Consider the following 12,972-nt stretch of genomic DNA (forward strand, 5'->3'; position numbering starts at 1 on the left):
CCTCTTTCCCTGCCTTGCCAGGGCCCCAGGCAAGCCCCTGAACCATTCTGAGCCCCATCTTTCTCATTGTTAAGGGACAACAGTAACTCCTGCATCCTGTCATTACTGGAAAAGTTGAACACGCCTGCACGCAAAGCTCCAGGCTCAGGCCTAGCGCACAGCAGGAACTCAGTAAGCACAGCTGCCATCCTTCGCTTTCTCTTCCCACAACCCTGGGGTGGGCCCTACAATTAGTTCTACACATCAAGGAGCAGGCAGCCTCCCAGAGGTGAGGCCACTTGCCCAAAGCTCCACAACCCAGGGGCCCAATGGCCTGCATGCCCACCCTGCCCTGCCCCACCCACCCAGACCCATACCTGGCACCACCCCGCCGCCGGATGATCTTGGTGCGGCTCTTCACCTTGTACCCCAAGAGTGGGGTCTCCCCAAGGAGTGGCTTCGAGCCACTGGGCCCCGCCGCCAGTCTGTCCTCGGGGGGTGACTGTGACAGGACTGGGGAGAGCGGGGCAGCAGGGTCCCCAGGGCCAGCCTCTGGTTGCCAGTGGAAGGAGGAAGAGGAGCCTGAGGGGCTGCAGGCCTTCCACTTGTACTTGCTCGGGGAGGCCCCAGGCTTGGCATCCAGGTTGGCTCTGAGCTGTGGCTTCCCCGCCCTCTCTGCCACGCTGACGGAGGCTTTGCACGTGTTCTCCACAGCTGCTCTGGGGCTGAGGGCCCTCCGGGTGGCCCGGGGACTCTTGGTCGAGGCAGCCACCCATTTGTAGTTGCTCTTCCGGAACTTGCTGGTTCGACAGGACACAAGTCTCGAGGCCTCCCGGGCCTGCCTAGGCCCTGGGGTTGCTCGGGCTGGAACCACTGCCAAGCCCAAGAGGGCTGGCTGATCTGGACGGCCAGCATCCACTCTTCCGTCTCCAAGGAGCTGCGTGGCACAGCTGGCTGCCGAGTGCAAACCCACCTTCCGGCCTGGGGCCCCACCACTGCGCTGGGGCAGGGTGGACGGGATGCGGGTCTTGACTTCAATCGTGCCCTCGCTGACTGTCCGCCGGGGCTCCGGGGGGCTCCCGTTCACACTGCTTACGGACCTCACCACACGCGGCTTGCCTGGCTCCTTCTGGCAGACCAGCAGGGGGTCCTCCCCACTGCATAGATCCTTGACTCTGCCTGGCCTTGAGGGCTGCAGCTTCCCACCAGGGGGCTCTCCTTCGCCCTCCTGGGGTCTCTGGTCACTCCAGGGAGTGCCCTCACACTCCTCCAAAGGATGCCGCTGGGCCCCCAAGCCACTGGTTGAGTCTGGTTTTGGTGGTGGTTTAATTTTGATGACCATGTTCTGATCTGGGCTGAGCTGGACCTGCCTTTCAAGGACACAGGGCTGTGGGTCAGGCCCCGGGCTGGTCCCAGCACCCAGGGCAGGCTGTGCAGCCTGGTCACCAGGTAGGTCCGTGGCTCCTGGAGGCCGGTTCACCAGGGAGTACTTCTTACGCCATGCAGGCCCGTGGTGGGGGGCAAACCCCCTGCGGCTTGGACGAGGGTAGCGGGCAGTGAAGGACCTGCTGCTAGGGTACACAGGCGGCTGCCACCGGGAGGCAGCAGAGGTGCACGGGGCAGAGGCGTTGCCATGAAGGGTTTTGTAGTCATCAATCAGACCTGAGAAAACAGAATCACAGCACAATCAAGTGAAATCCACAATAATCACAGCCGCCCAGGGGGACATCGGCCGGCAGACACCCCACAGGCATCATCTTACTCTGAGGAGCGGCAGTGCCGGTCCCTGGGGCTGCACTGACTGTGCCCCGAGTCCCATGATCCCTTCCCCCACCAGTTCTGCTTCTGTGCTTTTTCTGGCTGCTTATCCTGAAACAACTCTCTCATGGTATCTTGTTAGTTGTCGCTGAGTCAGCTCCGACTCATGGTAACCCTGCGTATAACAGAACGAAATCTTGCCCGGTCCTGTACCATCTTCACGATCGTTGGTATGTTTGAGTCCATTTTTGTGACTGTGGTGTCAATCCATCTCACTGCAGGTTTTCTTGTTTTCACTGACCCTCTACTTTGCCAAACATGATGTCCTTTTCCAGCAATTAGCCTTTCGTGATCACCAAAGCGCCCAAAATAAGTGGGTCAAAGTCTCACTATTCTTGCTTCTAAGGAGCATTGTTTGTATTTCTTCTAAACAACAACAAGAAAAAAAAACCCACTACCATCAAGCTGATTCCGACTCATAGCCACTCTATAGGACAGAGTAGAACTACCCTATAGGGTTTCCAAGGCTGTAATCTTTGATTGCCACATCTCGCTCCTGAGGGGCAGCTGCTGGGTTCAAACTGCCAACCTTTCGGTTACCAACCAAGTGCTTTAACCACTGTACCACCGGGCTCCTCTGTATGTCTTCCAAGACTGGCTTATTCTTCTGGCATCCAAGGCACATTCAATGGTCACCCTATCATGCTGGTGTTATTAGCTGCTGCTGAGTCGACGTTGACTCGTGGCAACCCTATGGTATGATATTCCCTATTTGCCAGTCTACTGTGTCCCCAACTCTTTGAGAGGAAGTGTCACTCAGTATGAAGAGATCAACAAGACCTTATGCTGTAATGGCTTGACAAGTAGGGAAACAGTCAGCCATAGGCAATAAGAAGGCAGCCCCCTGGGGGCAGGACTGCGTCTTAGTAATCTCCACTGCCCAGCACACAGCACAATGAATGTCACAGAACTGACACCCGGGGTGCTCAGCACTGGACACCAGCAAAATCAAGTACAAGGAGCATAGACCATTCAGCTGCCAAATGTCACACACTGTCCTCCCTGCGAGAGAGGAGAGACCTGATTACATGGAGCCAAATGACCCCTGGATGGCTGTCATAGTGCAGAAGGACCCCCAAAAGTCCTCCAGCTGAACAACCTGGGGCATCACAACTCAACCTACAGGTCAGTGTCCAGCCCCCCAGTTATCAGCATCCCCTACCACAGAGAGCCCTCGTCCAGACCTGGTGACACCTTAGGGCAGGTATGACGAAGCCCAAGAAGCCAAAGCGGGTGCCAGCCCACCTGGACTCAAACACATTTTCCAAATCCCTAAGTCTTCTCTTTGTGGAAACAGCCTTTGTGGAAATAACCTTAAAAAGGGATTTTTGAAAAAGGTTTAGATCCCACTTTGGTGAGTTGTGTCTGGAGACTCTGTTAGTTAAAAGCTGGCAAGAGGCCATCTAAGATGCATCAATTGGTCTCAACCCACCTGGAGCAAAGGAGAATGAAGAACACCAAGGACACAAGGAAAATATGAGCCCAAGAGACAGAAAGGGCCACATAAACCAGAGACTCCATCAGCTTGAGCTCAGAAGAACTAGATGGTGCCCAGCTACCACCAATGGCTGCCCTGACAGGGAACAAACAGAGAATCCCTGGTGGCACAAGAAAAAAGTGGGACGCAGACGTCAAATTCTGGTAAAAAGACCAGAGACTTAATGATCTGAGACTGGAGGGACCCCAAAGGTCATGGCCCCAGACTGTTAGCTCAAAACTAAACCATTCCTGAAGCCAGCTCTTCAGACAAAGATTAGGCTGGACTATAAAACATAAAACGATACTGGTGAGGAGTGTGCTTCTTAGCTCAAGTAGACACATGAGACTACGCGGGCAGCTCCTGTCTGGAGGTGAGATGGGAAGGCACAGGGGGACGGGAGCTGGTTGGATGAACACGGGAAATGCAGGGTGGAGAGTGTGCTGTCACATTGTAGGGAGAGCAACTAGGGTCACACAACAATGTGTGTATAAGTCTTTGTATGAGAAATTGACTTCAATTGTAAACTTCCACTTAAAGCACAATTAGGAAAAAAAGGTTTAAAAAGTCCAGCTTGGGTCTAAAAATTGGAAAATGTTGCCCCTGAGGCCTGGGGAGTCTGGGCCTGACACACGAATACGGGAGCGGGGGGTGTGGCTATGCAGGGAAGGGATGTCAAAACACGCTGTCAGGGGACAACGAACGCACACACACACACACACGGGGCGGGCTGGGCCAGAGATGAGACAGGCGCCTCCCTGTCGGGGTGCGACGGTGGCCGCCCTGGGGGCGAAGCGGGCCCGCCCCGGTTACCGAGCGACGCGCCCCCCTCACCGCCGCAGCACCAGAAGGGCGAGGGCTGTGGGCCGAACGAAGACCGAGCAGGGGACTGACCAGCCCTCCCGAAGCTCCTCTGGGTCCCCATCCGCTGCCCGGCCCTGCTCCCCACCACGGACAGCGCTCCCTCGGGGGCGGCAGGCGAGCGACCCCTTCGGGGAGGAGGACGGGAGCTGGCCGTGAGGGGAGGGCAAAGACAGGCCGCGCGACCCCAGCCCCCGGCCCCATCTACCCTGCAGGAGGCGGATCTGTCGCCGTAATTGCTCCTTTTCCTCCATCTCCGGAGACCGCGACGCCCGGCCTGGCCCCCGCGACGTCATCGCTCCGCGACCGTTTCCCTGCGGACCGGGCGGGGCCGCGACAGGGAGGAGCCGGAAAAGCGCGAGCCGCCGGGAAGCGCGGAGACTGCGTGCTGCGCCGGGGCCGCGGGAGCAACGCCCCACCCACTCCCCCGCCAGGCCTCCTGGGGGCGGGGCCGCGCACGCGCAGAGCGAGGAGGGCGGAGGTGGCGTCACCAGTGAGCGCCCACGAGCTGACAGCTGTAGTGGGGTCGCCTTGTCAGGACTGGCGAGGAGGCGAGACAGTACCGCGGCCGCTCCCTGCCGGGAGGGGCCGCCGGAGCCCTCTTCTCCGCCGCCAGCTCTCTTCCCCTCGGGGTCGTGGGCGAGGAGCTGAGGCCTGAGCCCCCTGCCCAGTGCAGCCCACTTCGCCGTCCCTTCCCTACGGTCTCCACGTGGAGGGCCCCTAGGGGAAACCTCGTGGGAAAGAGACCTCGAAGGGAGATGACAGCTCACGGAGGCCGTGAATGTCAGACCCCAAAGTTAGAGAGAGACTGATTTGCCTGGGTTCAAATCCCAGCTCCCTGTGTTACCAATTGCCAATCTGACACAAAGGTTCCTTGTCTTTTCCTGAGTAAGAATACATGTGGAAGACAAACTTTATCTTCAGCAAGCTTTGTTTTGTTTGAGTCAAGCAAAAGGAGTCAGCGAGGATCTAAGCCTCTCCAAAAGACTGACTGGAAAATGGAAGCAAGGCTAGGGCTTATACGGGTTGGTGGAGACAATAGAGTAATAAATATTTAGTGGGCTTCTTTCAAGGGGCGGGTACTTCTCAGAATGGCGGTGTATGTTAATGTATGTTAATTCCATCTGGAATCTAAGATGGAACCCGCTGATATTGAAGATGGAGTCCTCTTGGCAGCCCTTGGCATCACTTATTATGGGATATAGCGCAAGCGCACTTGATCTTCAGCACTACTTCACCATCCTCCTTGGGCTAAGGAAGGTTAAATAGAGGTCATACTTTGTTCTTCTGCGCATGCAGAGCCTGTAAAGGAGGAGGGGACTAGAACACTAAGAAGGAGATAGTAATTCATGGGTTGTTTCAATCTTATGTTGACAGGGTGGGTTCCTGTTTACCCAGCTTCTAGATGGTAATCTTTTAAAAGCTCTTTTGTTCCACCAGCACAGTTAACCCTATCTGTCTCACAACAGGGTGTGGTTCCTGTTTACATAATTTCTAGATAATAATCTTTTAACAGCTCTTTTTTTCAGCCACTGGCACAGTTAACCGTGTCTATCTCAGTCCCCCCTGAGAGATTTCATACTCTTCATTCTTAAAAGAAACATGGGTGAAGGTCTCTTCTGTAACTTCTTCATGTTGGCAAATGGGTGCTGTTCTGCCTAATATAGTAGAAATCTCTCTCTGCCTGTTCTAGAGATTTATAGGAACTAGAGTTATCTACAGCCGACACTGGCTGGTATCCCTGTAGCATCATGAGCTTTATTTGGAATTGTTTAAGCCTGGAAGTCACCAATTTGACCAGTAGTTTGAACAAACACGGGCCAAACAAAACAACAGGAAGATTGTTACTGTAGGTCCCGGAAGGGGAAGGAACCAAGTCAGGGAAGGCAGGTACCCCTTAATCTGGTTCCAGATATTGTTACTCATTTGGGTATGGGCTGTCTTTAACCATTCAGCATGTTGGAGGATTCTCTGAGCCCGAAGCTCTACCTCCCCGGAGGTATTAACATACATACAGCAGGAGTGTTTATAACTGCGCAGACGCCCCCTTGTTCGGCCAGGAGGAAATCTAAGGCAATCCAGTGGTCCATGACCATGTTGGCTAGCAAATCCAGGGACTTCTGCAGTGCTAACAGACTCTGCCCGGAGTCAGTACTGACTTCTTGAAGGATCCTAGACACTTTTTGACCTGGGCATTATTATAAACAACACCTACCGAGAGACCGGTGAGGGCTCCAACTAACGCAGTGATCTCTAGTGCTAATAGGCTCCCTTTTTCTTCAAGTAAGAACTCTTGAAGAACCTTCATTTGGAGTCTAAGAGTCTTGGAAGATTGTAACTGTTTTGTTGTTAGGTGTTACAATGCCCAGGAAGCAGCTAGCATTCACCATGGCCAGGTCAAGGCATCCTGATGCCCAGGTATAATTATTTTTTTCTAGGCAGACAAACCAGAACCCCTTAGGGGTGCATAGGAGTGGGCTATGGTCAGTGTTTTGTAGGTTTATAGAGGTATTGGCATTAAGCATCCAAGAAAATAGGGAGCTGTTATGTTGAGTGTGTACTACAGCATAAATAATTGGGTTTGCACTGAAAGGTCTTCATATTCCAGGGCTCTTAAAGGGTTGTTAAGAGCCAGACCTGGGAAGTAGTTGAAGGGAAAATATAGATGGTCATTTGTGGAGTAGTCAGTGGTAGAATTTGTTCTATTAAAGTACAGTACTTGGAATGTGGTGGAGTTGAGTTGGTAACAGCTTAATCGGATGCCCATATTAAAAGGGAGCTTTGTGTGGAGCCACTGGTGTGGGTCACCTTGCAATCCATCAGTTAGAACACAACTCTGTTCATGAGTGTAATTAAGGAAAATTAGAATTTTGGGGTGCCTAGTTAGTTTTAAAGGTTCTATTGTTTTGGTCATAGGATAGGGAAAGGTTCATTGGGTTGAACCATAAGTTGTTGTTGTTGTTAGGTGCCGTCAAGTCAGTTCCGACTCACAGCGACCCCATGCACAACAGAACGAAACACTGCCCGGGCCTGAGCCATCCTTACAATCGTTGTTATGCTTGAGCTCATTGTTGCAGCCACTGTGTCAATCCACCTCATTGAGGGTCTTCTTCTTTTCCGCTGACCCTGTACTCTGCCAAGCATGATGTCCTTCTCCAGGGACAGATCCCTCCTGACAACATGTCCGAAGTGTGTAAGATGCAGTCTCGCCATCCTTGCCTCTAAGGAGCATGCTGGCTGCACTTCTTCTAAGACAGATTTGTTCATTCTTTTGGCAGTCCATGGTATATTCAATATTCTTCATCAACACCACAATTCAAAGGCATGAATTATAAGGCATGGCTGGAAAATATCCTCTCTACCAATAGGATTGGCACCTGTGTGTAACGTAGGGTAGTAGAGATATAGGCATTGGGAGTGTCAGAAAAATTTGTAACTGGAAAAACCTCAAAAGAGGGGTGGCTGGTCGTGGAGGAGTGTCGTTCATGAGAACACATCCAACAATTGGTTAAGTTTGACCCTGAGTTGTATGCCCGGACTAGTCTGACTAATGAGTTGTCTTCCCACTGTCCTACTACTCTGTGCAAGAGGAGAAGTAGCAGGAGGAAGAGTATCAGTTTCTTGGCCATTTAGGGTTACTTATCTGTCCTTTTGAACAAGAACCAGAGGTCTTCGATGGGGCTGCAGGTATATTCAGGCAGGGCCTCTTCTGGCTCCCCGATTTCTTGAGGAAGATAAGGTTTAAGCCGAGAGTTATGAATCCATGGTTTTATTCCCTTCAGTTGTACAGCCAGTAGAGTAGCTAATATGACCTGGTGAGGTCCTTCCCATTTTTCTTGAAGTTGTTCTGCCGGGGACCCTTCCTTCCAGGATTTTAGCAAGACCCAATCCCCAGGTTTAAGGGTGTTGTCGTCACCTCCAATGGGGGCAGGCAATATTTTGTTTCCATATTCTCTGAGGGCTTCTTGCACATGGCCTAGATTTAGAACATACTGCAGGGCATTGGTTGTCTCAGCATCAAAGAAAAGGTCTGCCTTTGAGAACGGCCTTCCACACAACATTTCAAAAGGACTGGGCTTTAACTTACTCTTGGGGGCCATTCTGATTCTTAAGAGGGCTACACGCAACATCTGTAGCCAGGTCTCTTGAGTTTCCTGGCAGAGTTTTGCCAGGTGCCTTTTAAGGATTTGGTTCATTCTTTCTACCTTTTCAGATGATTCAGGATGCCAAACGGTGTGTAATTTATATCTAATATTTAAAGATGATACTAGGCCCCGGGTAAAATCTTTGCTATAAAGGTAGGGCCATTGTCACTTTGGAGCGATTTTGGCAGACTGAAACAGGGAATAAGTTCTTTGAGGAGGGCCTTACATACCTCAGTGGCTTTTTCTGACCTGGTGGGGAAGGCTTCAACCCACCTTGTGAACGTATCTATGAAGACAAGCAGATATTTATATCCTTGCTTAGGAGGCATTACAGGGAAGTCCATTTGCCAGTCTTCTCCTGGGTATGAGCCTCAGTGTTGGATTGGTCAGGCCAAAGGAGGGGGAATGCAGTGGTTTAGTGGATTGTTACGTAGGCAAGTTTCGCAGGCCTTTACCACTCGTTTGTTCTTTCTAGGCCTCTTCCCTTGGCTACTCTTTTTAGTAGATTAGTTAGGGCTTCCTGTCCATAGTGGGTGGAGTCATGTAGGCCCTTGACAACTTTCCAGACCATTGAGGTAGGGATTTATATTTTTCCTTCCTCATCTTCAAACCATCCTTCAGAATTTGTCTTGTAGCCCTGGGCCTTTGCCCAGCTCTGTTCCTCTACCTCCTATTTTGGACCCTCAGTCACAACTTGGCTTGGAAACAGCCCTAACATTGGTTCAGGTGTCATAGTTATGGCTGCCTGCCTTGCTGTTTGATCAGCCTTCCTGTTTCTCTGGGCTATCCAAGTATCTTCTTTTTGGTGTCCCTTACAGTGTATTACTGCCACTCTCTTAGGTAGCTGTAGTGCCTCCAATAGTTCTAGTATAAGTTGCCTGTGTTTGACAGGGGAATTTTGAGCTGTCAACAACCCCCTTTCTCTCCAAATTGCTGCATGGGCATGGAGGACAAGGAATCCATACTTTGAATCTATATACAGATTGAGGACCTTATTTTGTCCTAGCTGTAAGTCCCGAATCAGAGCTATAACCTCTGCCTTTTGGGCTGAAGTACCAGGTGGCAATCCCTTCATTTTTATGACTTCACAAGTACTAACAATTGCATACCCTGCGTTCCATTTTTCTTCTTGTACAAGACTACTTCCATCAGTGAACCATTCTGCATCTAGGTTTTCCAGTGGTGTTTCTTGCAAGTCTTCTCTACTAGAATAGACCTCCTCTATTGTTTCTACACAGCTATGTTCTAATTCCGACGTTTTGGTGTTGGGAAGTAGGGAAGTGCGGCTTAGAGTCTGACATACTTTTAGAGTGACTTCAGGGGTATCTAACAAAATGGCCTGGTATTGAGTAATCTGACGCCCGGACAGCCATTGGTTTCCTTCTATTTCTAGTACTGTGTGACCTTGATGGGGGGTAAGAACTTCCAGGGGTTGACCTAATGTAAGCTTAGAGGTTTGTTTTTTTTTTTTAACCAATATGGCGGTAGCTGCCATAGCCCTAAGGCAGCTGGGACACCTTGGGCAACTGATTCTAGCTGCATTGAAAAGTAGGCAACAGGGCGAGTTGCAGGGCCCACCTGTTGGGTCAGGACTCCCAGTGTAAGACCTCATCTTTCATGGAGATACAATTTGAAAGATTTGGCTAGATCAGGGAGCCCTAATGCAGGGGCTCGGCACAACTCAGTTTTAAGGGTCTGGAATGCCCATTGATGATCCGACCTCAATTTCAGGGACCCTTCCTCCTCTCCCTTTAGAGCCTCATACAAGGGCCTGGCTATAAGGCCAAAGTTTGGTATCCATATCCGGCAGAACCCAGCCATGCCTAAAAATCCTCTAAGCTGTTTCCGGTTGGTGGGGGTAGAAAGGGACTCAATTACTCTTTTTCTGTTGGGGCTCGGCACTCTGGCCCCTGGAACTAGCACGAAGCCCAGATACTAAACCTGCTGTTGTGATACTTGGTCCTTCTGGGGTGACACTCTGTAGCCTTTTTCACCCAAGAATTTGAGGACAGTAACTGAGTTAGCATCTGAGCTTTCTTTGGTTTTGCTAGCTATGAGGAGATCATCGACATATTGGAGGAGGACTCCATCTTGGAGTGTTAATTCACTCGAATCTCAGGCTAAACTATTTCCAAACAAATTAGGGCTATCTCTAAGCCCTTGAGGAAGCACTGTCCGTGTATACTGGGTAGCCTCCTGGGATTTTGGATCTCTCCATTCAAAAGCAAATAAGTACTGGGAGTCTGGCTGTAAGGAATGCAGAAGAAAGAATCTTTTAAATACAAAACAATGAAGAACTATGCATCCCCTGCCCCTAACATCAGGAGGGTGTATGGATTTGGAACTATTCGGTGGATGAGGACTACTGCTTCATCCACAGCTTGCAGATCTTGGCAGAACCGGTATCCTCCATTTGGTTTCTTTGCCAGTAAAATAGAGGTATTGCAATGGGATTGGCAAGGACATATAAGCCCTTGTTTTAGGAGTTTCTGCAGGACCGGGAGAATTCCTTTTTGGACTTCTGATCTCAGGGGGTACTGTCTTCACGGTACTCTACTCCTGGCCTGAATTTAATGACAATGAGGGAAAGATCCTTGGCACATCCTGGGCTGGAAATGTCCCAAACTGTTGGATTTACCTGAGCTAGGATTGACTGTGGAAGCCTTTGCTCTGGGGAATATGTGGTTAAGGTGGCTAGCAGACTAATATCTAAAGTTTCTTCATTATTTAGACCTCCCTGAGCCTGCTGGGGAAATCCTGGTGGTGAAGTGGTTAAGTGCTACGGCTGCTAATCAAAAGGTGGGTAGTTCGAATCCACCAGGTGCTCCTTGGAAACTCTGTAGGGCAGCTCTACTCTGCCCTATAGGGTTGCCATGAGTAGGAATCGGCTTGACGGTAAAGGGTTTGTTTGTTTGTTTGTTTGGTTGGTTGGTTGGTTGGTTGGTTGGTTGGTTGGTTGGTTGGTTGGAGCCTGCTGGAGGGAGACAGTGGCTCCCAACTGGGACAAAAGGTCACAGCCCAACAAAGGGGTTGGGCATTCTAGGATATACAGGAAGGAATGTTGCAAAGTGATAGACCCCACAGCACAGCAGAGGGGAAAGGTAAAGTTCCTTACCTTTGGCATCCTGTCAACCCCCATAACTACACAGTCACGGGTAGAGAGAGGCCTTCTATGGTGGGTCAGAACAGAATAGGCAGCTCCAGCGTCTAATAAGAATTCAACTTTCCTATCTCTCATGTCGATGGCAACCTGAGGATCCGCAGTGGAAATGGTTAACATAGGATGTTGTCCTGGAGCCAGGTGGTCCCCTAGGTCCCGTCAGTCAGGCAGCATCACCGCCAGGGTTCAGTCTGTAGTGGTCAACCGCACGCCCTGTTTTGGGACATTTGGGACACTCCTTCACCCAATGCCCTTCTTCTTGCTGTTAGTGCACTGGTTCAGGCCCAGCTGCAGGGTTTGGTCTTCTTGATGGTCCAGATGTGGGTCGTTGTTGAGCTCCCCAGGGGTTGCCTTGAGGTGGGGGTTGGATGATGGCAGCTAACAATTGAGCCTTCCGTTCCATCCTTCTTTTCTGCCTTCTCTGCACTGTCCCGACTGTTAAACACTTTAAATGCCTCTTCTACTAGTCATGAGGTTAGGGTCTGTGGGCCTGCCTCTAACTTCTGCAATTTCCTCCTTCTACCTGCTGAGGCTTGAATTATAAAATACATGGCCACTAAGGGCCTTCTTTCAGCAGACTCAGGGTCAGTGTTAGTGTATTTCCTAAAGGCCTCAGTCAACCTGTTGAGGAACACTGCTGGGTTCTCTTCTTTTTTCTTGGATCACTTTCCTTATTCTATCATAGTTCACAGGCTTAGACCTGCATTTCTTCATCCGTTCTGAAATGCAAGTAATAAAATGTCTCATCCTCCCCTGATCTATTCTATCCTCATAATTCCATTTTGGGTCCTGATCAGAGACAGCCTTCCCTCCTACCCTGAGAATATCATGCCATGAGTTAGCCAATATGAGGCCATCTGCACCTTCTCTGGCCTTAGCCAAAATCCTAGTCTTCTCATCTGGTGTACAAAAATTTGTTAGAACTACAACCACATCTTTCCAGGTTAGATCAAAAGTCAGACTAAGTTTTACAAACTCTCCTCTAAACTTATCGGGGTTTTCAGAAAAAATCCAAACTTCTCCTTGCATTGTACAATATCTGCTACTGAAAAGGGAATATGTATTCTTGCTGTCCTACCCTCTCCATCCACTACTCGCCTTAAGGAAAAAGTCAGGGCTTGTGGAGCCACATGTGGAGAACCAAGCATCTGAGGTCCTGAGGGGATTTTACCCTGACCTAGAATTAGAGAAGCAGTGGAGCCTGGGTGTGGAGTAAGAGAGGGTGGTGAGGTTGGTAAGGGAGGATACAACTTCACTCCAGACCTTAACCCCATGGGTGAGGGATCAGGTTTGCGTTCCACCTGAACTCCTGAAGAGGGGCCATTGGCTTAGGTGGAGGCCATAGCACTGGGTCAGTTAGTATGTCAGGATCTGGATCTTTTGGAGTTAGTCCCGCTGTCCAACCCCCCAACACACACACCCTACACTTTCTCCTTAAATCTGGGTCTTGGTAGAGAGACATAAATGCCTGCACATAGGAGTTTCCCCCCACTTTTTCTGTCTCTTGAAAAACAAATCAAGTTGCGGAATGG

General features: G+C 50.5%; 1 protein-coding gene across 1 annotated transcript in view; it reads right to left on the reverse strand.

Annotated features, from left to right (window-relative positions):
- ZC3H3 (zinc finger CCCH-type containing 3) overlaps positions 1-4,448 on the reverse strand; it is a 104,253-nt gene extending 99,805 nt beyond the window's left edge. The window contains exons 1-2 of the mRNA XM_064268151.1: positions 4,344-4,448; positions 357-1,641 (exon numbers count right to left, since the gene is read on the reverse strand). Coding sequence (XP_064124221.1) covers positions 357-1,641; positions 4,344-4,431 — 1,373 coding nt within the window. The 5' untranslated portion in view covers positions 4,432-4,448. The remainder of the gene's footprint in view (positions 1-356; positions 1,642-4,343) is intronic.
- Positions 4,449-12,972: the final 8,524 nt, after the last annotated feature.

This window comes from Loxodonta africana, chromosome 14, assembly GCF_030014295.1.
Source record: "Loxodonta africana isolate mLoxAfr1 chromosome 14, mLoxAfr1.hap2, whole genome shotgun sequence".
Lineage (NCBI taxonomy): Eukaryota > Metazoa > Chordata > Mammalia > Proboscidea > Elephantidae > Loxodonta > Loxodonta africana.